The 25,231-nt window shown below is 34.4% G+C and overlaps 1 protein-coding gene and 1 long non-coding RNA gene across 3 annotated transcripts; one reads left to right on the top strand and one right to left on the bottom strand.

Moving 5' to 3' along the window:
• The first annotated feature begins 1,370 nt into the window (after positions 1–1,370).
• LOC113114844 (gastric inhibitory polypeptide receptor-like) lies at positions 1,371–25,138 on the top strand. 2 transcript variants are annotated; one of them, XM_026281915.1, is made up of 14 exons: positions 1,371–1,607; positions 13,700–13,859; positions 14,883–14,979; positions 15,382–15,444; positions 16,268–16,386; positions 17,315–17,421; positions 17,756–17,909; positions 19,960–20,119; positions 20,216–20,276; positions 20,365–20,434; positions 20,910–20,998; positions 21,561–21,699; positions 21,854–21,895; positions 22,695–25,138. In XM_026281915.1, the coding sequence occupies exons 2-14, from the start codon at positions 13,803–13,805 to the stop codon at positions 23,046–23,048; spliced, it is 1,512 nt and encodes a 503-aa protein (XP_026137700.1). In that variant the 5' UTR covers positions 1,371–1,607; positions 13,700–13,802; the 3' UTR covers positions 23,049–25,138. The 2 variants fall into 2 exon arrangements, with proteins under 2 accessions (XP_026137700.1, XP_026137699.1); XM_026281914.1 differs by having other exon boundaries at positions 15,337–15,444.
• On the bottom strand, positions 6,597–10,132 carry LOC113114875 (uncharacterized). Its single transcript, XR_003293796.1, has 5 exons — positions 9,969–10,132; positions 9,313–9,340; positions 8,922–9,064; positions 8,345–8,432; positions 6,597–7,661 (listed from the first exon to the last, which is right to left on the bottom strand). It is a non-coding gene; the product is annotated as an uncharacterized LOC113114875 (long non-coding RNA).
• Positions 25,139–25,231: the final 93 nt, after the last annotated feature.

Raw genomic sequence — 25,231 nt, 5'->3', positions numbered from 1 at the left:
CGAACTTAACTTAGTAAAGTACAAAATACAAAAACTCATGTCCCATTTGAGACTTATACACTATATAGAAAATAATATATGCAAAATTATTCTAGACTAGCAAATTATTCATTATGTCTGTGTCAATTTGAACAATAATCCTATACATTTTCCTTAACTGAAGTGGTAGTTTCACCTTTTCATAGTATAAAATAACAAATAATTTCGCTATAAAAATTAATTAGATTGAACTAATCAGTGAATTCAATTCTGGATCTTGACCTAAAGGAATTCTGTGCTTATATAGTCCACAAATGTGTCATCAGGGAGAGTATGTTAAACAATGGTTGCATATCTCAAAAGGCAACTAGCATGAATTATATGAGGAACTAATAATACCAAAGTACATTCCATCTCTTGGCAAATTTTAATTTGAGTAATTCTGGGTTTGGTTCATATCACTCTGCTTACTAATGTGTGTTAATCTCCCATCTTTACTGCTGCCATTGATTTGGGTGTGAAAAGCAGACAAAACCCCTTGTGTTTAAGGCAGGTATACAGTTTGGAATGCCAAACCTTCTCTACCAAATGTAACTCAACCGATAAAATTAGATGACACATTCATCCCAAAATGTACCAGTAATTGCGCTATGCATTAACAGTGAATCCCACTGCAGATTTAAAGTCACAAACGTATAAAACACATTTAGCCTGGTGGAAAGTAGGTCATTTGTGATTTACATGAATACAAAGGCTAAATATTAACACCAGGCTAACATTTTGTTAATTGATAATTGACATCAATCCTGACAGCTAACCTGCCATAAAACTGAATTACTACAAGACTTGATCAGTTTCTGCCGGGCTAAATAAATTAAATGTTTTAAACATCTATCCTTTTGTTTTAATGCGTATGATCACAGATGTATTTTAACCATACAGTACTGTTTATTGGTTTACAGTACTGTAAGTTGGGTGCGGATTTGTTTAACATAATTGCTATTCTGGAATGCTGAATGTTCAATAGCCTGAATAATATTGTTGCTGCTTTGTAGGTTTTGCAAATGACACAATGGTAATGCTGCTATTGGTAGGTGATGACCTATATTCGGTATGATGAACAAGCCTTGACTCAGCCCATGTGAGGAAAGTTTTATAACAATACAAACAGACATTTCAACACCAACAACATTTTCCAGCCCACGCATTTTTAATCCATATCTTTGTTTCATTTATGTTTTCTTTTCTTTAATTCGGTTTAATTTCCCAGTAGTTATAGATTCAGTTTATGGTGTCAATTCTCATGAAGTGTGACGCATTTTCGGCTCCTGCCCCTTTAAGGAAGGACAAGAACATCCTTCTGTCTCGCACCGTATTGTAGGTGACGCGCGTCCCCTCCACACGCAGCGTTGTGCGCGCTCTCAGACTGTCTATGTGATGGACGTGGGGAAGCGCAGATTAATTTCTTCAGACTTTGGACGTACAGAATGATTAATTTTGCCGAGAAGCCGAGCGAAACAACTTTTCTCATTTACTGAGGAAATTAGATTGGCTTACAGCACCTTTCAACAAGACCAAAGGAATTCACAGAACAATTCTTGCCACTCAAGAACATGTTACTCTAAACGGTAGGATGGTGAATATTTAATATTTTAGTGAAATTATGATTTGTGTTATGTGTCTATACACTATGACTATCTTATAGCTATTTGATGAGATTCTGATTTTCATCTAAGTGAAAAAGTAAGCTATGATAAAAAATAAAATAAAAAATCTAATGGGTACATTTAATTTCTCATGCTGGTGGGCTATGGTTCTTAACCGACACGCGTTTCACTTGCAAATTAATTTTGGTTGTCCATATGCTTGACGTGACAAGTATTTAACAGTCTAATTCTGTCTGTCTGTGTTGTGGTACTCCAGTATGAATTATTAATAATCTCAGAAGAACTTCCGTTGGTTGGCGTTTTGACTAAATGTGCTCTTGTCCTCGATGGGAAACAGTAGATAACATCCCAGCTAATAGAAACCGACTTACTATGCAAGTATGTCTGAAATTGTTATATCCATAACCAAAGATGTTTATATAGCCTAATAAGTACGAAATGATGTGCTGTTTGTGTATAGTCGCGCCTAAAGGGAGTTGTCACGCGCAGCATTTTAAGGCTACGTTTTTTATAACGTTTATTTGTATAGCTTTATAGCTTTATATATATTAACCGTTGCGCGCATTAAAGTATGATTGGACTCATTGTTTCACATAGCTTGAAATTAATTAATGACGTGCCAATGAAAGGAAAACAAGCGGGATAGTCTTGAGAAAACACAACATGTCTCAACAGCGGAGCTCAAGACTTCTCCAGTACTGTCTGGCCAGTTCTATAGACAGAATATAGCCTATAAAGTGTAATTTAATACACGTGTTATGTGCCAAGGAGCCGATGGGCCACAGTGTGTGGTAGCCTAAATAGAAATATAATCACTTTCTCAAATTTTCTCCATGGTAATATTTAGTGCAATCTCAGCCTTTACAGCAGAGTGGTTTATGATAACCCTGAAAAGCTTGTGTTATTACAGTAAATTATGCTATTAAAAATGTCAACATTACAAATGACCCATACAACTTAGCATTTTATATCATCTGAAATATTTTAAATAAAATGTATTGTTGTTTGTGAAACTATTTTGTAAAAAGTTAAGGGAGTGTGACCATGGTTAAAATTGATCTAAATTGTAATGTAATGTAATGTAATGTGATGTTGTTGTTGTTGTTTTTTTTTGGAATGTGAAAAAAAGGACAAAGGAATCAGATGACCTTCTTCCTATTTTCTATTTCGTTTATTACTGGCATTTTGGCTCATGTATAACAGTTATTCACATTCTAGGCTGGTTGGCATTTTTGTTGTTGTATTTGTTGAAAGATAAAAGTCTGAGCTTTATTGATTTGTCTAAGAATCTTCTCATTTTTTTAATGCTTCATATTAATATATTCTCTCCTACTGAAGTAATTCCTGGCACTGTTTGTGTGCAAATATGAACCCATTTATATGAGCTGAGTGTTAAAAGGAGACGGCCTTGGCATCACAGCAGGGGCAGAAAAATACACAGTGCTAATGTTTTTCACCACTTCATCATCATTATAATTAATAGGACTGTGTGTGTGTGTGTTCATGTGAACACTTTCCACTCTTCAGTGGAAAACAGCTAATGAAATCCCATCTTTGAGCCCTTTATGCTCACACAGCCAAGAGTTTAGTCTCTCAAATCATCACCGGTGGTTCATTAGGGCATGCATACAGTAGTTTTTTTCCTGCCAGCTTTACATGCTTGATTTGAAACTCTTAGAGGAAACAATTACAGATGCTATGAAAGAAACTGTATCCCTGATTTGGCTTGCAGAATTGTCTGTTGCAGTTCCCGTAAAGACATAAATATGCCGTAAGACCTGAAGAAAGCACTGTCCTATTTGATTATGCTCACGGTTTTCAAGTGCCAAAGGGTTTTACACCTCTTACTTTTTTGGTTGTCTTGAAATATTTGTTCACAGCCTTCTCATTGTATACCGGCATCAGTGTTTGATTTATTCCTGGATCATACAGTGCTGCTATTTTAATCATCTTGTTTTGTATTTCACTACTTTGGGATACGCCAGGCTGATCCTGACCACAACAGGTATAATGTTCCTACAGCTGTGGGTCTCAGGAGCATCTTGCATTTTCTTTTGCCAGAAATAGAAACTAACTAGAATGTCTATTTTCAGATGATGTGTTAATGATTGTTTTGAAACACATGTTGTCAGAGAGAGAGAGAGAGAGAGAGAAAGAGTGGATGTGCAGTGGGGTGGTTTGAATGTTGGGCGAATATTGCAGTATTTTCACGGTTCACTAAACGTCCACTGAGTGCTTGGTTTGGAGAAACGTATCAGAAAGGAATTCAGCACATGATTTTCTCATTAAAAAAGAAAGACTTGAAAATAAAGGTGTAGTTTTTGACATAAGCATTTTGGTAAGATGGAGATTTCAGCTATACAAGGAAATAATGTTTCATAGTAAAAGTGCATATTTAAAGACATTGTCTCTGTGTCAGTGTTTAGTTTTTTTTTTTATATATAAAGCAGTATTACAGTCTGAATTGTAATAGTAAATCTACTATTTACAAATTTTAGGAGCATAAATCAAATTATGTAAAAAAGAAAAAAAAGGCACACAAGATGTGGATGGAGGACTGGACCAATACACTCTCATGGCAGTTCGTAACTATTTTACATTTTGGCAAATCGGTGGTGACTTTTTATGAATTTGTATGATTTCAGTCATACATTTTCATGCAATAATCTTACCCCCCAATAAAGGTTAGTTTTTAGAATATACCTTTATGTTTGGTTTTATTTAAAGATTGTACGCATTCATGTGAAATGTAAAATAGATTATGTTTTTTCATGAGATTAGAACAGGTACATAGTCTGTTTTCTAGAAAAATATCACTATATGCTTATTTGGACCTCACAGAATTCTTCTACATGTTTTTGGCTTCCTAAAACAAGCAACTCAACAAGCTACTAATTTGCTGCTTATTTATAGTTAGTAAGGTAGTTATTAGATTTAGGTATTGGGGATGTAGAGTATGGTCATGGAGAATATGTGCTTTATACCTGCAAATAAACAGTCAGTATGTTATTAATCAGCAACTAGCCTAGTTAATAGAGAGAATTGATCCTTAATAAACTGTCACCAAATTATTACATTCTTGTGGAACTTATTGTTAGTCCAGTTCCAAATTAAAAAATAGATTTGATTTGATTTTGAATATTTCTGAATCAATCTTCACAAAGGCTGGACTGCATATGCCCACAGAGGATGCATTACGGTCCTGTAGATATAAATAATCTGATACTGCTAATGGAATATCCACGTTTTTACTTTTTGACCCTTTGAACTATGGGACTGGTTTTGGTAAACCATTTTTAATGTTCATAGATCACTATGAAAGATGTAGTATAGGAATTTTAAACAAGCTGCTTTGAACAGAGAGTTTATGCCATTAACTTTAGTACAAGGAGGTTTCAGTGCTTTAATAGATCTCCAAACATGCCCATTCTGCATTCCAGTTCTCTGAGCGGAGAACAACACTCACCCATCAAACAACATACAGACCTTTGATGATTTATATGAATTATATGTGACTTGTCAAACTAACAAAGCAACATCTAAATCAAACTGTCCAGGGGTTTAAAGCAATGGCTGTCTATTCTGTGCCGAGTTCTTGCAAAAATGACTTTTCCTAACCACTTTGACGTATTCTGTATTTGTTCACATTAGAAAATGACAGGAACATGATGCTGGACACTTGATAGTGCAAACCTGATGTAGCCATTTGAAAATTCTTTAAAGTAATAGTTCACCCACCCCCCCAAAAAAAATTCTCTCTCAGGCCATCCACAATGTAGATGAGTTTTTTTCTTCATCAGAACAGATTTGAAGAAATGTATAGTATCTCTCCTTCTGATGGCACTCATTCACTGCAGATGATCCATTGGTGAGCAAGTGTAATGTAAGTGTAAAATGTAATGCAAAACAAATTCAAATCTGTACTGATGAAGAAACAAACTACTCCTTTAAAAAGTGCATAGATAGATGCCACTGTAGGATATGTTGTCTACTTACATGGGTAATAAATGATGGTGTATTTGAGGTCAGACTGCAGGCAGCCTGTGAGTTGGGTAAACAAGTATATTGCTGTAGCTAATACGTCACTAATGTTGTTGCTGCTTTTAAGGTTTAGCTGTTGTTCCACTTATCAGACAGACTGTTAGTGTGTGAAGGTCTCTGAGTGCAGGACCGCCTAAGACACAAGCTATTACTCTGAAGAGAGAGAGAGAAAAAAAAACTCTCTTTTAACTCCATTTCTGCCAGAGCTTTAAGTGAAAAGCATGCCATTTATAAAACGCCAATCCCAAATTCAGTTTGGGTTGAATTTCAAGTATCCTATTGGTTACATTAATGATATTTTTTTGTATAATTAGACAAAGTGTGGTCCTTACTGCAGATTATTTTACTTGATATGAAATAGATGATGTCACTGACTACATGGTGGAATTTCCAATGTCCAAAAGTCATTATTTTACAGACAAAATTAAGTTATAAACCGATAAAAAGTTTGCATTAGGTTTTTTTTTTAATTAAATTATTAATTTTATTTAGCAAGCATTCATTCAATTGATCAAAAGTGACAGTGAAAATCTTACATTGTTGCAAAAGATTTTTATTTCAAATAAATGTGGTTCTTCACTGAAAACCCTAATAAGTTGACTGAACTAAATTGATTGAGTAAACTCGTTGCCTCAATTTAATTGAGTAATGGGGTCTACCAAAACGTACATATTTAAGTTCATTTAACTTGGCGGTTTTGTAGAATGAACTTAAATCGCTAAGTTCACCAAACTTGGTGCTTATTTAATGTACTTAAACGATTATGTTCACTTAACTTGGTATTAATTTCAAGTGTACTTATATATTTAAGTTAACTCAACATGGAAATTTAACTGAAAATTATGTTATTATTTTTGACTGCACACTGAAGTAAAACAATTAACAGCATATTTAATCTTTGACCTTTTATTGACAAAATGTCACAATATTAATGAAAATACAGTAAACCCATACCGTAATGGAAATGGGTCACATCCACAATGTAAAGGTGGTAACAAAATTAACTAGTGTAGTACATCAACAGTACAACTCTATGCACATATATACATCAATAAAGTATCACAATTATGTCAATGTAAATAATTAATTTTGACCGTTTAAGCTTTGAGCAAACAAGGCAAACCAAAATAAAACATACTCAACAGTATCTTTCACCAAAGTTTCACAGTATTACAGTACAAACTGTAGTTGAAATATTACTGGGTCACAACCACACTGCAAAGTTGGTAACAACAGTAAAAATGTTCAACATTAACTAGCGCACTTACATCAATTGTACGACTCTTTGCACTTACACTTTTTATGCCTCACAATTGTTAATATTCTAAACATGTAGGCTAAACATAACTACAGTCTTACTACAGTTGCAAACACGGCAAACTAAAATAATGCATACTGAAAATGTCTTTGGCCCAAATGTCACAATATTACAGTACAAACTATACTGTAATTAAAATATTACCAGGTCACAACCACACTACAGAAATGTGTAACAATAATAACAATATCCCAAATTAAATACTGCCCATCAATTGTAGAACTCTGTGTATGTAAATATTTAAACATACTTTTTATTCTTCATAAATGGATAAATGGAGTAAATCGATTGGTGGAAAAATCCCAATACAAAGGGTGGTATTAAAGTATCACAGAGACGTTTCTTTAGCAAAAAGCTGGTTTGCTAGAGTCTGAACTCTAGACTCGAGAGCATTCTATCCCATTGTCATTAGTATACGCTGGATGAAATCAAATGTGTTGGCGAGTGATTTTGGGTAATTCAGGTCTAGTGCATAAATCAAACCAAAGAGAAGACAGATGCCCTGTGGAGGTCCTACATTTTTCCAACACCACTTGGCCATCAAGAATTGTTCCATAGGAAGAAGTCAAATGCAAGGAGTTAGGGGGCTGAAGATCAGTGTCCTCGAATAAGATTCCCACTGGCACATCAAGGATAGTGTTGTGATGGTCAGACACCTAGTGAAAAAACAGGTATAAATATAGTATTGTGATCAGGAACCAAAGGTTTATCATCAATTCAAGGTTTATCATCAAATCAAGTTTGTTAAAAAACAAAACAAATCGCTAACTCTAACTGTAGATGCTTCCTGCAAAGAATTTGGTTTACACTTTTTAAAGTGTGCATTATAAATTACGTTCATTATTTTGAAGACTTGTACAAAAAAGTTGGCTACATTTGTATATTAAAGGAATACTTCACCCAAAAATAAAAATGTACTTACACTCAGGCCTTTCAATATGAGTTTGTTAAAGGCCTTCTGAATTGACTCAATGGACTTAAGAAAAATATTCATATTTAAAACTTTTTAAAGTAAAATATCCAGCTTCCAGTGGCCCTGCGAGAGGTGTTACATTTCGTAAGTTGAATATGGAAGTTTTAAATATGTATATTTTTCTTTCACAAACACATGGATTCACATTGGCTTTATTAACCCCGTGGAGCCGTGTGGAGCAGTTTGATTATGGTTGGATGGACTTTTCTGAACTTCAAAATCTCATCCCCCATTCACTCCCATTATAAAGCTTGGAAGAGCCAGGAGAAATTTTATTATAACTCTTATTGGATGGCTTGAGGGTCAGTTAACCATGGGGTAATCATTTTTGGGTGAACTATCCATTTTTAAAACAGATCTACTTACTTAACATGAAGAAAGAGGAGTCTGCATCTCCCAGCATGACAGGCAATCCTCGAAGAACAAGGGTTCAGACCTCAGTTGGCTTGTCTGACTTTAGATGAAAACATGAAATTCATACATAACAGATTACTTTAAATAGTAATCAGATTAAATGTAAAATAAATTAAATTAAATTAAAATAAATAAATTATATATTGACAAAATGAAATACTTTGAAAAGAGTAGATAAAAGGGTAATAGAAAATTCTGTTATCATTTACTCACCCTAAAGTTGTTCCAAACCTGTATACATTCCTTTGCTCAGCTGAACACAAAGAAAGATATATTGAACAATGTTTACAGCCAAGCAGCTTTGGGGCACCACTGACATGTACATACTAAAAAGAAATACTAAGGAAGTCAATGGTGCCCCAAAATAGTTTGGTTACAAACATTCCTTTAAAATATCGTGTTCAGCAGAGTAAAGAAATTTATACAGGTTTGGAACAACTTGCAGGTGAGTAAATGCTGACAATTTCCATTTTTGGGTGAACTATACAGTACATTTAAGTTATGTTAAATAAGACAAATAATTACTGACCTCTATTTGCAGTAAAAACTTCAAGTTCTGACCAGGAGTCGACCTTCTGGTTTTAAAAAGGTCCATAAACCGTGAACTGTGTCTGTCCAGGTTTTCATAGAATTTAGATTTTTGTCCGTAATTCTGATGAACTCCATGCAAACCTGGGGGGAAACAAGGCTAGGTCACATAATCACATAAGCTTTTACACAGAAATGCTTTACAGGCCAAGAAATGATTAGGTAATAATGAAGAGGCTACGAAATAATGCCGCTTTATCATGTTAAAGGAATATACCACAAAAAAAACTTTTTTTTTTACTCATGCTCAAATTGTTGTAGAACAACATTATTTTTTATTTTTTTTAAGTAATTATTTCTTTTTTTTGTGGGGTTAAAAATACAATACTTACATTTCCACATCTTCTTATCTCATGTCATCTGTAACAAAAAAGTTGAAAATATTAAGTTTAATAAAGTCAAAAAAACAAAGAAAATTATATTATAATTAAGATGGTAATCTTACAATGTTATCCAAAATAAACCTAAACATGCAAATAAAGGTCTCTGGCTCTAAAAAGTGACAATCAGATAGATATGGCTGTTAAATAAGTAAATCACTTTGTAGGTAATTTACTGGTGACCAGTGTGAAGATGGTAATTTCACCATCTGTGAAACATCACTAACGTTAGCCTAATTCAACTCTGCAATGTTCTTATAACACAAAATGAACCTACAATACATACTTTACATGTCAAAATATGAAGAAAATCGACTTCTCAATCATAAATAGAGAACATTATACTGAAGATATTGTTAATTAATAATGACACTGACCAAGTTTGCCCGGGAAGAACTAACCCACATGGTCTAACGAGTTAAACAGTAACGTTAGCTGCCATGTTCTTTCTCTCAAAGGAAAACGATTGGGCCACTTCATCAAATACTTAAGTTGTCATTTTAAATAATCATACCATCTCAAAATCACGTACCACAAGGATTTAAATTAACATATTTCACTAGTAGAAATCACACAAAATAACTTTATATCTACAGAATTTTACTCACCGAACATAGAGCACGAAGAAAAACTTCCTCTTGAAATGTGGTGTCAGCAACCAATTGACCAAACAGACCAAAAGGACAAATTTTGTAATCCACCAATCAGTGCTTTTGTTCTCTTGTTACTAGGCAGAATTCCTTCCATGGCCAATCACATTAAAGGAAGAACAGAGTGATTTTTTTTTTCAAAGGATTACTCATGATTTTGAGTTCACAACACTTGAAATCTTAAGTTTATGCATTTTGAAGGTAAATTAGTTAAATTAACTCATATTTTTAAGTGACAGGGCCAAAATGCAAAATTTTAAGTTATGTTTAGTCAACCTTACTTGATTGTTTAAGTAAAGTCAACATTAGGGTTTACAGTGTTTGAAATCCATTTAAACAAATATTACTGAAGAATTTCAGTTTATTCCCAAAATATAAAGCTGCACAACTGTTTAATATATTTTAATAATGTTTCTTGAACAGTAAATCAGCACATGAGCCTCTAAGTGCCGTATCTAAAAATTGTTGGCATTTTTATCAGACTCCTTTGTGTGGGTTCAGTAATTTCACTTTAATGACAATGAATAGGTTCTTTTCATTGCTGTTAAAGTGAAATAACTGCTCATAAACATGAGAGCCTGAGGAAATTAATAATGACCGAAATGATTTTTATTTGCTAAATGACTACACTGTCTACTTACATTCTCTGTTTTTGTTTTTCATATTGTGATGTAAATCAGTAAGCCTAGTTGATTTGTCTGACCAAAATTATTAGTTTTCCAGCTAATGTGATGATGATGATGTGCCTGAGCAATGTTGCTCTGTTGATTGTCTTTTGGAAACTGATATGCCTGCAATAAAACACACTTGCCAGCTTAACTGGCAGACGAATGCTCTTGCCTTTAAGATATGTATTGTCTTATGACCTCTTTTCTTATCCTTAAATGGTTACTTGTGAAATGTTGGTTGGTGTGCCATAAGGGTTGGCAAACTGTTGTGATTTAGAGTCATTTGACTGTGTCCAGGGTTCGTTGTAATTATATTTTTTGCTGGGGCACAAATGGATATCCTGGGTTAAGTATACTTGATTAATTAATCAAAATAACTTTGAAGGTGATGCAATACAAACATTGCAGAATTGGTTTCTGGCCTTAATGGCTAATTTGTTGCGTAACTCTATCTAAGAGTCATGCAACACTCCCCACTTTGAAATGATTTGTTTCAAAATGTGCCCAGAACTTTAATTGTAGCATGACAACCCATCTGTTACATAAATAAAGGCTGATGATATGCTCTGAATGCTGTCTCAAACATCTAGTTCTAGGGTCATAGATGACTGGAGGAAACAATGCTAAATGCAGTTAAAATAAAGTGCAACAATTAAGCAAAATATGATTTAATAGGGAGGAGAAATTTTGTTGTTGATATTACTGTATTTTGGCACAAATTCATCTTGGCCCTCATCATCCTAAAAAACTAATCATAAATTGTGCCAAACATATTCAAAAAAAGCATGACACTATTAAAATATTACAGACATTTAAATACTAAAATTGTGCATTTTGATCTATTCTGTTAATGAGATGCAAATAGTTTTTCATAAAGAGGTGTATAATAAATTCAAATATTTTGGTACTAAATGCGATCAGTATCCAAACATTTGGGTACTGAACCAAAACCAGTTCAAAACTACATCACTGTACCACTATTTAGGGAAACCACTGAAGGAAATATTACCAGTTTTCATGTTTATATAACCAACTACATAACTAATTATATAATCACAATTATCAACTCAAGCATTAAGACTTTAAAGACTGTGCTCAAGGTCAAAGTTTTCCCTTTTCTTTTAATTATTGAAATTACAGTTTAAGAGGAAGAAGTTAACTCTGTTTATTTTCCCCTAACAATGTGATTAGAGTGACTACATGGGTGTCCTCTTCCTGAATTTCCTTCTTTAAGTCCACCATGTGGGTTTGTTTATACCCTAAGCACTTTAAAGCCTGTTTCACACAAAACCAACTGAATTATTCAACACCAACCTGATCATACATGATTCAGCAGGACACTCCTTTATTTACATCATCTCGATTAAGCATTCTGGTTCCTCCTTTCGAGCACGCTTGAAAAGACTTCAGTCAACTGTTTCTCAGGAAAGGAGCTCAGATGACCTTCCTCCATGAACCATGATTGATTGAGCTGAGATTTATCAGCAGTGTCTGGATTGTGTTGTATGCTGAAGGGCTTAGTCACTCAATTTTGACAAAGGCCTTGCTTATTTTTAGAGAAAATACTAATCTTTTATGTGGTTTCCTCATTTATAAATCATGTTCTACACTGTAAAAAATGATTGATTTTAACAGTAAAAGACTGTAAAAATGCTACAATAAAAACCTTTTAACTGGTTAACAGTAAGTTTCCATACTATATTCGGTGAATAAATGTGATAAATTATAAATACTGTTAAAAATAAGTTTTTTGGAAGTGAAAAAAAAAATCATTGTATAATTTACAGTAAAAATCTGTAAATTGACACTCCCAGAATTCCCTGCATGACACTACATATTTGATGTTTTTTTGCTGAAATAATGTTTCTTCTTAGTTTTTTCTTATCAGTTACTTATCTTACATCCAATATTGTTAAATAATGTTTATTGCATTATTTCAGTATCATGTGTGTCACTATGATGGGGTTTAGTGTTTGTGTGAATGAGACTGTGCACCTTCTATGTACGGTATAAGTATTGCCCTCCTCAGCTCGTAGAAAAGCTGTTTGTGATGAGTTTTGGTTCATCGTGTGACTTTCTCATCACCAGCAGTTTTTAGTGGTTATAACTGCATTACAATGGTTCAAAACAGATATTAGTACTTCAATATTTTGGTTTATTAACATTACATCAGTTAATGAAATGAAAATGAAATGACAGTTTGTAAAACCTAAAATGTTGCTACCATATTTTTTTACAGTGAAGTTCTGGCAACCACAGCTGGCGGTATTTTACCGTAAAGTCACAGATGTTTGTGTAATCCACTGTATTTTCTATTCTGTATTTAATTCTTCTGGTTTGCGAAATGTCATATTTCTCTGATTTTAGAGAGGTACTGAAAATCAATAATATAAAAAATGTTATTGCTCATACATGTCAGATATTCTATGCTATTTTAAAATTCTACATTAATTATATGAGCTTAAAATGCTTAAATATATTTTTTAAAAAGTATGAAAATGAGATTTGCTTGAGTCAAAAATTTGCATCCAAAATTTTCACACATTAAAAAATAGCAATCACATTTACACATTGCCTCCATAACTTCCATCCTTCATATAAAAATTTGGATCAGGCTCCATTTTCTACATTTTTGCATATGTAGAAAGCATTTTGATAGGAAAGAAATACGAATACAAAAAAAACGTGTGAAAATTTCAGACTCTGTGTGCAAGGACTTTTTCTCTTTACTGGTAGGTCTGGTTTTTCTGAAGTGGCTGCCAAAATTCTTGTTTAGATTATGTGAAGAATGAACTACATACATACATGTCTAAGGAAAAAGTGACAAACTTTCATGTCAAGTTAATGCCGGTGTAGGTCAGATGGGCTACTTTCATGTGTTATATTTTAGTCCAGAATATTTAGTAAGGCTGCATAAAGTAGCCTATGGGCAGACAGAGACTGGAGGTTCTGGTCGTTAATACTTTTGGTGCTGTCAGATCTGTTTCCCTTAATATTCTCTGCTGTGTTTCGATTCTGAAGGGTGCAGCTGGTGGCACGTAGGTCTGAAAGAATGGCCTACCCTGGTTCTGGTTGGACGAGGGCCCAGCTTTAAGATGTATGGCCCCTGGTACCTGTCTCAGAGATGAAGAGCACCCCCACCATCTTCCTCCTCACTCTAGCTGTCCTGTGCAGAGCTGAGGTATTGATCAACATAGACATTTTACAGCAAAAGACAGCAAGTCTGAGTGTTTGTGTGCTTACATAAAGATCTCATATGACCTGCAATATCTATTTCCTATGTTACTTTTATAGTGCTTTTATGTCATTTTTAAACTTACTCAGGTTTCAGTCTTTCATTGTAATAAACAAAAAAGGTTCCAGAAGAGTGTTTTTGCAGCGATGCCTTTACATTTTTGGGTTCATCAAAGACACTTTGAGTGAAAAGTCCTTTAAAGCTGCAGTAGGTAACTTTTGTAAAAATATATTGTTTACATATTTGTTAAACCTGTCATTATGTCCTGACAGTAGAATATGAGACAGATAATCTGTGAAAAAATCAGGCTCCTCCCAGTGGTCCTATTGCCATTTGCAGAAATGCATCGCCCCCGGTAAGAATCAACCAATCAGAGCTGCGGTCCGTAACTTTGTTTGTGTTCAAAATGTAGAAAAATGTATAGAATAAGCGAGTACACCATGAATCCATTTTCCAAACCGTGTTTTTAGCTTGTCCTGAATCACTAGGGTGCACCTATAATTAGTGTTTATATTCGGACTATTTTAGATTGCTTCGGGGGTACCGCGGCGGAGTAACCCAGTACCTTTGTGATTCTTCATAGACATAAACAGAGAGAAGTAGTTCCGGCTACAATGTTCTTCCGCAAGACACAAGCAGTTCTGTTTATTAACCGCTAGAGCGTCCAAAGTTACCTACTGCAGCTTTTAAGAACCATTTTTTCTTGGTGTTAAGAATATTTATTAATCTAGAGAAACTTTTATGCGGTAGAAAGGTTCTTTAGATGTTGAAGGTTCTTCACTGAACCACCAAGGTCAATAAAAAAACCTTTATTTGTAAAAGTGTGGCAAAAAGCATGAAAAACTGTCTTGCATGTAGGGGGATGAATTTAGTATAATAAGACCAGAAACATGTATCAAAGCAGTAAATAAGGGCAATTTTGATTTCATTTTGAGATTGATGTATCCTAGTGTCATATGTGTCATTCAGAGTGTGAGTGGGAAGACGGTGAAGGACACAGTGCAAGAATGGAACCGGTATCGGAAGGAGTGCATCACGAAGATAAGCTCACAACCCACCCCCTCAGGTAGGCTTTAGCTCATCCCATCCAAGTGTGTGTGTGTGTGTGTGTGTGTGTGTGTGTGTGTGTGTTTCTATATCAACATCGGAAAACAGCTAGTTGAGATTTACTGTCTATAAAGAGACGTAAACACACAGTAAGGAACGTTTCACTAACCACTCTAAATGTTTGTGATGAATCTTTCTCGCAATATGAACCTTGCTTGTCTAAGGAATGTCAATAAGGATAACGTTACACTTCTAACATGGAATTTGACAATTAGATATACAGTTGCATATATAATGTAAGCTCTGATAGGAGTTTATAGAAGTATTGAACCTGTCTGGATCAGTGTCATATTCACATTGTCTATTTTTCCATTAGGTTTTTTTTGCAAAAGCATGTTTGATATGTACGCTTGTTGGACAGATGGAGTTCCCAACACAACTGTGAAAGTGCCGTGCCCCTGGTATCTGCCTTGGTATGATCAAGGTATGCCTGCCAATAATAGTGCCTATTGGCATGGAAAAATAAAAATATGTTTAACACATTTCATGCAGTTCACCAATTTCATCACATCTTAAAGCTTAAAGGGATATAAAATACGTCTCACAGTTTCTTTTTCCTTCGACTTTCATTGTATGACAAAAAATGCAATGGAAGTCAAAAAGAGCTGAACGTGAAGGTGAATAAATGATGACAGAATTTTCAAACCTTTGCTTTTCTTAAAATCATGTTTGTGTTAAATCCAATTATGGGATTTTCTGAATAATTCATGCAAAACCTGTTGGTATAATCCTAATGTGTTGTGAGTGGGTATCAGGACATTTATATGTAGTTTCTAAGCTGTTCTTATTCACATTTTATTTTCTGCTAGGTTAAAAACATACACCCTCAGAAAACAAAGATACTAACCGAGATTAAAAAAAGCTAAAAGTTACATCTTTGTACCTTATTACCCCTAAATGGTACATATTCGAGGTACATGTATTTGTACTCAAAGTGTGCATAGTAGTATTTTGGTATTAGCATTAGCACAAGTACTGAATACAGTAGATTTAACGTTAGTATTTTGAAAGGGTACTGCTTCAGTGAAAGTTTTGTACCTTTTTTCAGAGAGTTTTGCATTCTTTTAGAACATGCTAACCATTAGAATGAGCAATAATAGTGTTTTTGTTCAAACATTATGAGTTATGCCATTAGTTATAATTTATCTGACTGTATTCAGTCAGGACTGAATGAATAAAAAGGTAAAAAGTGGACTCTCAAATATAAGACATGTTTAAAAGATGTTGTCTGTTATTGTCCTCTGTAGTGCATAATGGGTTTGTGTCACGGGAATGTGGTCCAGATGGCCAGTGGCTCACCGTCAACGACAGCCGCACATGGAGAGACCACTCACAATGCAATGCAGATGACAACCAGGAGAAACAGGTAAAGAGACCCCAAACAGAGCATTAAATGGTGTGTAAAATAATTTAATGCATATTGCTGAATAAAAGTATTGATTTCCTTTGAAAAACGATATGACAAATAAAGGTTTTGTAGACCTCTGTTAGTGATACTGGATGGTATTTGCTTCTGACTGTTAATTTTTATGACTGTTAAGAAAGCTTAGTTTAGAGAAATATGACCAATCAGTTGATAACCGTATCTACAGATTGAGAAGTAAATAGGCATAATTAGTCACGTTAATTATGTAATTATTCATGTTAAAACAGTCAAATTAGTTTTTTGGCTTTGTTGAGTTCAAGTTGCAATTCAGTAAATTCCACTTCCTGTTATTCAAGTTCAAATTAAAATTCCAGTTTAACTTCCTGCCCTACCTGATTATTATATAAAGTCATTATCATTTCTTGAAATCTGAATTCGTCAGTGCATTGTCAGAAATTCATGCCATTGTTCAAAATGACTAACAAAATGTTCACTGAAAGAAACCAAGAAATTAATTTAACAGTTTAGAGTGTTATGCATAGAGGATTTATGAAAAATATGAAACAAGCTGCATGAATTTTATGCAGTTCTGTAATTTCACCACACTAGTGTCATTTGCAGAGCTCTGCACTCTTTTCTTATCGGCACAGCAGACTTTATCTCCTGCTCGCAGAGTTATTTTCCAGAGTTATAGGTTAGTGTGATCAATGAATATAAAGCTGTCATTATTCTTCGCCTGAGACTTTCAATGGCTGTCAGTATGACAGAGTTAGAAAAATGTCTGAAAGTCTTTAAGAATGAATTACTCAGGGCTCTGAAGCTTTGCCTTCATGTCCCACACAAGACGTCTGAGAAGGTTCTTCTTTCAGAGCAGTCACATGAATTAAAATGACTTATGTCTATATTCTTTTGCTCACTGTCTTCACAGGAGAATCAGATGATGATCTTGGCCTATTTCAGAGTGATGTACACCGTTGGTTACTCTCTGTCCCTGGCCAGCCTGTCTTTAGCCCTTGTTATACTTCTCCTATTCAGGTGGGTGACAAGCAGAAAATGGCATGCAGAAGAGAAAATGAAACAACCCTCACAGTAGATCTAAAGGAGTTGACCGAAAAACATTATATCATAATATACCAAGCCTAATTAGTTCACTGAAGCTTAAGGTTTGATGATCACACAAGTCCATATCATAATTAAGATTTCATCTCAATTAATTGTGCAGCCCTAAATATGCAGCGTGCAGTAATGAATGTTAATTATTTTGTGCTTTAACATTTTAACATAAGGTCATTGGCTTAGCAGCAGAATTGCAGTTTCAAAACTCCATGAATGAAATTAATGTTTCAATGTTATTTTTGTAATATTGCAGGAAGCTCCGCTGCACACGTAATTACATCCACACCAATCTGTTTGCCTCTTTCATCCTGCGAGCTGTGTCCATCCTCACGAGAGATGCACTACTCATGAAAGACGCTCCTGAGTTCAGGGACAACAAAGATCTTTCGATCGTTCTGAGCGACCAGGTAAGCAGAAATACAGTGATTCTACACAACATTTTACAAAAGACAACAAAAACAAAACTGGTGTTCTGAAATGGAGAGACAGTTTTTTTTTTTTTTTGACAAGTGTAAATTCATGTTCCAGTTACACTTAATGTTGACAAATTTTGCTGTTTAAATAAATGAAACATTACTTCTATTAAGCCCTATTCGGACGGGACTAGTTTTACAGGGGGTCGTTAGAGAAATCTGCGTATCACAGACGTACTTGGTGATTTTAATCCCGTCCGAATCTGCCACGTCTGTGTTTTTCTCACACAACCTCTGTGATAATTCCAGAGCAAATTACCTACCGTTTTTCAGCAAACTCAGTGATCCTCTGAGAAAACTAATCCCGCCCGAATGCGAATGTCTGTGATTGCCGGTGATATTTTATTTCACAACGCGTTTCCTTGTGTGTTTTGGCCAACGCGAATTACCGTAGATGCTCTTACCGCGCGGATGTTTGATGTATTTGCTTAGCGGCAAATAAATAATAATAAAATAATAATACAAATAATACAATCAAGAGCAAGATCACGTAAACTGTTAATACCGACTATTGTAATATCAGCATCAGGTAAGATTACTCACGTTCATTTATGTAGGCTACTCAGTTACATAATGTTTTAATTACATTTAATTAAAAAAAATATTAATAAAAAAAGGAAAACAAGTTAAACTAAAGGAACCACACATTAATATGGTTTTGCTATACTAGCCATTTAGTATTTATTGTGTAATAATACTAAGGAAATCATTCTGAATGAATGAAATGCACGCATACAGAGAGAACTTACTTTCTTATCATCAGTCATTAAAATTTGGGATGGATCAGCATATAAGTCATGTTTACAAGTCCTTCCATTTTGATGTGGCATAAAGGACGTTATCTATAAGTATGAACGTTGTACATACATTACACACTTTTTAATTAGTTTTCCCAGTAACAGAATTATTTATTAATTCAGACCGATTTGTGGATGCAGAATGTGCATAAAATTAGACGAAATTTATTGCATTAAGAGCATGATCAACTATAGCATATAAGAGGCATTGCCTTTTGTTATTGGACTTTCCCCCATTCATTCCTAATTACTGTCTACGAAACCCACCGCAAACTTTAGTGGATGTGTTAAAACTCCCATTTTACCATTTTATGCTGGTGTTGCTGTTGGACAGTGTCGTTGTTTTAAAAAAACAAGGGATTTATACACTTTTTAATGTTTTATATTAGAATATTTGTGTTGTTTTATCTTTACACCGTGTATTATTTTCCAATATTGCCTCCTTTGAGGAAACGCCCCTGCAAAAAGCGATTCAAATGCATGGTTTAGTAGAGTAAACCCAGAGCTGGGTGGATTACTTACAAATTGTAGTCTGTTACTGATTACAGATTAAATGATGAAAACTGTAGTTAGTAATGTAATCTAGGTTATTGATTTTTGGTAATGTGTTCTGACTACTTTTTGACTAACTTGTTTTAAACTTATCATTAAACATACCATATTGATATACAATAAAAAAAGCAAAATACCAACCTTAATACCATTATAAAATGCATTAAACTTTACACAATACCAGGGTATTAATGTAAGCACTGCAGGGGGTTTGTAAATTGATAAAAAGCTAATAATGTCAAATAAATTATTTAAACCCTTGAACAATAAAATTATAAATATTTAATTTGTATACCTGCGTGTCACTGTGACCACTAAAGCAACATCGAACTGTAAACACATAAATGTGAAATATATCAGATAATATTACATGTTAAAGTGGTTTGGCTAACAAAAACATTTGTTTCATGATAAATGGTCTTATTGCTGAAGAAGTGTTTTCTTAATAAATTAAGAATGATTTGCTGCCATTGTGTGAATAATGTGTAATCATGTAATCCATAAAAAGTAACTAATCTGATTATGAGCATTATAAAATGTAATATACTCTAATTACAAGTACTTGATATTTGGTCCAGAATACATCTAATCTGTTACTACCCAGCTCTGAGTAAACCTCCATTAAACTCCCACAGGTGATGTCAGGCTGCCGTGTGGCTCAGGTCCTGATGCAGTACTGTGTTGGGGCAAACTACTATTGGCTACTGGTAGAAGGTCTATATCTTCACAACCTGCTGGTGCTGATGGTCTTCTCAGAGAACAGCTACTTCTGTGTATACCTCTTCATCGGCTGGGGTGTGTAATTTGTGTGTGTAAAATTGTAAAACTTAATATGAGATATTTTCATCTTGCTGTGCTGTTTTGTATTTCATCTGTTTTGTTTTCTAACAGGAACACCTGTGCTCTTTGTGGTGCCTTGGATAGTTGTCCGTTACCTTTATGAGAACACCAGGTAAGATGCGCCAAAAGTTTTGATGCAACAGCTTTTTTTCATTTGGTAAAAGATTAAGCATTACAAATGTGCCTGCACATTTCTCAAGGTGCTGGGAGATCAACGAAAATATGGCATATTGGTGGATCATCCGAACGCCAATCCTTTTGGCGATTTTAGTGAGTCTTTACTTCAGTTTGTCGTGAATTTGAATTTGTTCTCTGATTGTATTGATAGTAACTCCCCTATGCTTACAGATAACTCAGAATGTGGAATTCTCCCACTTCTACTTGAAAGCAACCAATGAGACATCAAAGTGGCTCTGGCCCGACTTTGTTCCAGTGGTTATTTTTAAGCGAGAGATCGGTGAATTCCAAGTTCCGAGTCATCTGGAACGCAGTGTATGAATAACCAGTTAAATATACTCTCGTTCATGTATTATACATGGATGACTCATTAGTCTGGAGCATTCTTGAGGATTGTGTTGAGGAACTGTTTTAGTGCATTCTGAAACGATTGTGGCCGCCACACTCCATTGGAATGATTCATGCATTTTCCTTCATTACACTGGATGAGAACTCTTGTGTATCTTTACACTGGATTTTCTATGTGTAACTATTTATATTTAAAAAGAATTATGACCATGTTTTGCAGGTGAACTTTTTTATATTTATAAGGATTATTCAGATCCTCGTCTCCAAATTAAAAGCACATCAGATGAGATATACAGATTATAAATTTAGGTAAGAATTTGCCTGTTTTCGACAAATGAATGTATATTATGTATACATGTAATCTATTAGTGTTTGTAAAATGTCTATGTATGAATTCATCCATGTCACTTAAAATGAAAATGTGTCACATAAAGTGCCCTATAGCAAGCTTTTGATATTTCAATCTTTTTTAAAGGAAATTACACTCTCTTCTTCAGATGTCAGCCTTGAGGGTAGCATGCATGTTAAGGAGCTCACCAGAGACTATATTTCTAGCCTTCAAGCTTATATCCTGTTTAGGTGTAATAGAATAAAATGTGGATTGAAATCTGACAATACATTTGTAACAATGATAGAGGCCAGTTAGATTCTTGATTTAACCACAGTGCCTCACTGTTGTCATTTAATCTGCCTGTGAAATCTCCCTTAAAACGTTTTAAAAACGTTTTTAATTTTTTTTTCTGAAATAATTAAAATAAAATGAATGCATTGTTTCTAAAAAATAAATCAACCCTTCATCTGATATTAAATTCGGTTTTAAAGAAAAGCTGGGTTGTGTTTTGAATAATCTTTAATATTCTTGCTCCCTCAGGTTAGCCAAGTCCACGCTGACCCTCATCCCCCTGTTAGGGATTCATGAGGTGGTGTTTGCTGTGATGACAGAGGAACAGACTGAGGGCGTGCTTCGCAATGTCAACCTGTTCTTTGAACTCTTCTTCAATTCTTTTCAGGTACAGCTAAGGGAATCAAGAGAGACAGACCGTGTCACAACATGGCCTAGTTCATACAATGTACATACTTTTTTGTTTACCATGCACTATTAGAATGTAGTGAATGTCCATACAATTAATGCATTTTGACACAACAGTTGCTGTTGCCCCACAGGGTTTTCTGGTAGCCATATTATACTGCTTTGTCAACAAAGAGGTAAGAGGAATCTATTGTAATTATTAATCTATTATTTTTATACATAATTGTAATAATTTTTACAATTTTATATATATATATATATATATATATATATATATATATATATATATATATATATATATATATATATATATATATATATATATATATATATATATATATATATTTGAAGTCAAGAGTTTACATACACCTTCTGTATATATAATATATAATGCATATATAATTGTTTATTTAAGACTGACCGGAATAAGATATTTCACATAAAATATGTTTACATATATCCCACAAGAGGAATTAATAGTTGAATTTATAAAAATGATCCTGTTCATCCCGTTTCCATACATTTGATTCTTAATATTGTGTTGTTTGCTGAATGATCCACAGCTGTGTTTTTTTGTTTAGTGATAGTTGTTAATGAGTCCCTTGTTTGTCCTGAACAGTTAAACTGCCTGCTGTTCTTCAGAAAAATCCTTCAAGTCCCATAAATTCTTTGGTTTTCCAGCATTTTTGTGTATTTGAACCCTTTCCAACAATAACTGTATAATTTTAAGAGACAATATTTTCACACTGAGGACAACTGAGAGACACACATGCAGCTATTACAGAAAGTTCAGACGCTCACTGATGCTGCAGAAGGAAAAAACATTCATTAAGAGTGGGGGATGAAATAAATAATCTTTTAAAATAAATTAATTATCAAAAACTTTTATTTTAAATCACAATAATCTGTTTATATATGTGTTTTTTTATGATTTTAGTTTAGAATAAGCCTGATATATCATGTCTTTGACTCCAGGTACAGTCCGAAATCAAAAAGAAATGGCAGCGATGGAAATTGGGTATAAGCATTTTGGAGGACCAGCGTAATACAGGTAGCAACACACAGCAGGGAGGGGCAGGTCCTCAGTGTCACCACGACCAAGCCTGCTCTCCAGACTGCCCTCTGGACAGTGGCAGCCAACCGTCCTCGGACCCAACGCCCACAGCCACCCAACTGCCTGTTCAGCATCACTACCATCCCGGAGCAAAGAAAGGCAAGGCGTACTGCTACATCTCTGCCCGAAAGCAGGTTCTGAACGGCCTGGATGTGCCAGCATTACCCCAGTGTGCCGGAGAGGGAGCAGTGACGTTTTCTGAGAGCTACTGTTGAACCATGTGGACTGGACAAACAAAGCCAGATATCATGGAGTGTCCCACTCTTTTTAACTCTCAGAGGGATATTACTACATCACGTTTCTCACATTACGCCTGGCAACACCCTTTATTTGTGTTTTTCTTATTTACCACTATACCTCATTTTGGACACTAAATTCATTCTGTTATGTGCCAACATTGTGGACCAACTCAAAGAATGCCTACTTTTAAGTCATTTATATTTATGATTGCATGTGGATTATCTGTTCAAAGTCCACAGGTAAGACACACAAACATCACCTGGCCTGGAAAATCACCAAATAGCCATTGGTATGTTAACCCCCCAAATTCTTTTGGACCCTTAAGACACATATCCAATACCATTTAAGAATTTGAAGTCAGTAAGATTTGTAAGAAATTATTTCTTTCATTCAGCAAGAATACATTAAATTGATCACAAATTACAGTAAAGACTTTTACAAAGTTACAGATAATGCTGTTTCAAATAAATGCTTCTCCTATTCATCGTAGCATGTTGAAAAAGCACAGTTTCTAATATTAAGCAGAACTACAGTTTTCAGTATAGATAATAATAAGAAATGGATATTAGAATGATTTCTGAAGGACAATGTGACACTAAAGACTGGAGTAATGCTGCTGAAAATTCAGCTTTACCATCACAGGAATACATTACTTTTTAAAATATATTCAAATATGAAACCGGTATTTTAAATGTGATAATAGTTTACAAATTTAATGCTTTTACTGTATTTATGAATAAAACATTCTGCCTCTGTGAGCATTAGAGACTTCGAAAAAATTTTGAAAGGTAGTACATCATAACTGCATATGCTACTTGGTTTTATACTTTATTTAATGCAAAGTGTTTCATTTTTTTATGCAGTTTAAGAGCCCCAAATACTTTTTGGGGAGACTGTATGTACATACTGTATAAGCACCAATAATATATTTTTTTTTTTCCCCATGAAAAGCAAATCTGTTTTAGACTTCAGTTCCCTTGATGTTGTCACATCCTCACCCTGATTTTATGTTGTGCCTCTGGAGGTGTTAAATATCTAATATGAAGGTTTCATATGGCTCTTATGTAACCCGCTCACCCAGGCGATCTCTTAAACAGCAGGAAATCTAATTCTTTTTTTATGCTTCTGCATTCCATTCGATGGCCTAATCTCCTCCAACTGTGAACTGTATGTCTACAATAGAGTTAAAAGAGGATTACTAAGTTTTTTAGTTAATAGGCAACATGAACAACACTATTAAACAGAAACTGTTTGTTTCCAAAACTTTATGAAGGTTTAAATCAGAGTATGGCCATATTTTTTAACCACTAAGGACTGAGATCAATTCTTACACTGTACACCATCTTTATTTGTCACTTCACCTGGACATTCATTTTCTTCCAACATGGAAAGAAGAGTGCAGTAATAATAGTGATATCTATATTTTACCTGAGCTTTCACTGTGATTTAGACAATATATTATATTGTATCTAAATTAAATTGTATCCATCAAGTGGAGGTAGTTTCACAAAGGGTTGAGGTTATTCCACGGCTCCGTTGATAACTAAAGCCACCTAGTGGATGCAGTGAGAACTACACTGATGTGTTGTAGAGTAATGCTCGTGTCTTTTAACGTATTATTAATGCTGAATGGCATTAAACGGGTGCTAAGAGTTTGAGGTCATGCATGAATTTGTCAAAAATATTGATAGGATGTCTTTGTTGTAATGTGGTAAGGTTGGTCTAGGTCTCATGAAGCCACTGTTGTTAAACATACAGTACATGGTTATTTATCACACATCTTTCACTCATGTTTTGCCCAGTAATCAGTTTAAAACGTGAGATGCAGGGCAGTGAAATGGGAAAAATCTGTAGACTAATGGCCTTTTTTTCTTATTGCACTACCTTGCATTTTGTGTTTTTAAATGCAAATATGAATTCTGTGTGAATGGCACTTAAGTGTGAAAAAATAAAAGCACTGTACCGACTTAAATGTTAAACAGTTGTTAGAAGTGCCAATATTGTTTGACTTTTAAAACAGCCAATTATGTCTTAAACAACATTCCACGTCATGTTGGGCAACCTAATATTGTTTATCAGATCCACAAACATCACAAAAAGTGGGTCAACCGGCTGTCCTCAACGTGTATTGCAAAATATCAACGTTGTATTTGCCAAA

Source organism: Carassius auratus, chromosome 15, assembly GCF_003368295.1.
Source record: "Carassius auratus strain Wakin chromosome 15, ASM336829v1, whole genome shotgun sequence".
Lineage (NCBI taxonomy): Eukaryota > Metazoa > Chordata > Actinopteri > Cypriniformes > Cyprinidae > Carassius > Carassius auratus.
The sequence above is the reverse complement of the archived record's forward strand: the minus strand, read 5'-3'. Positions and strand labels throughout refer to the sequence as shown.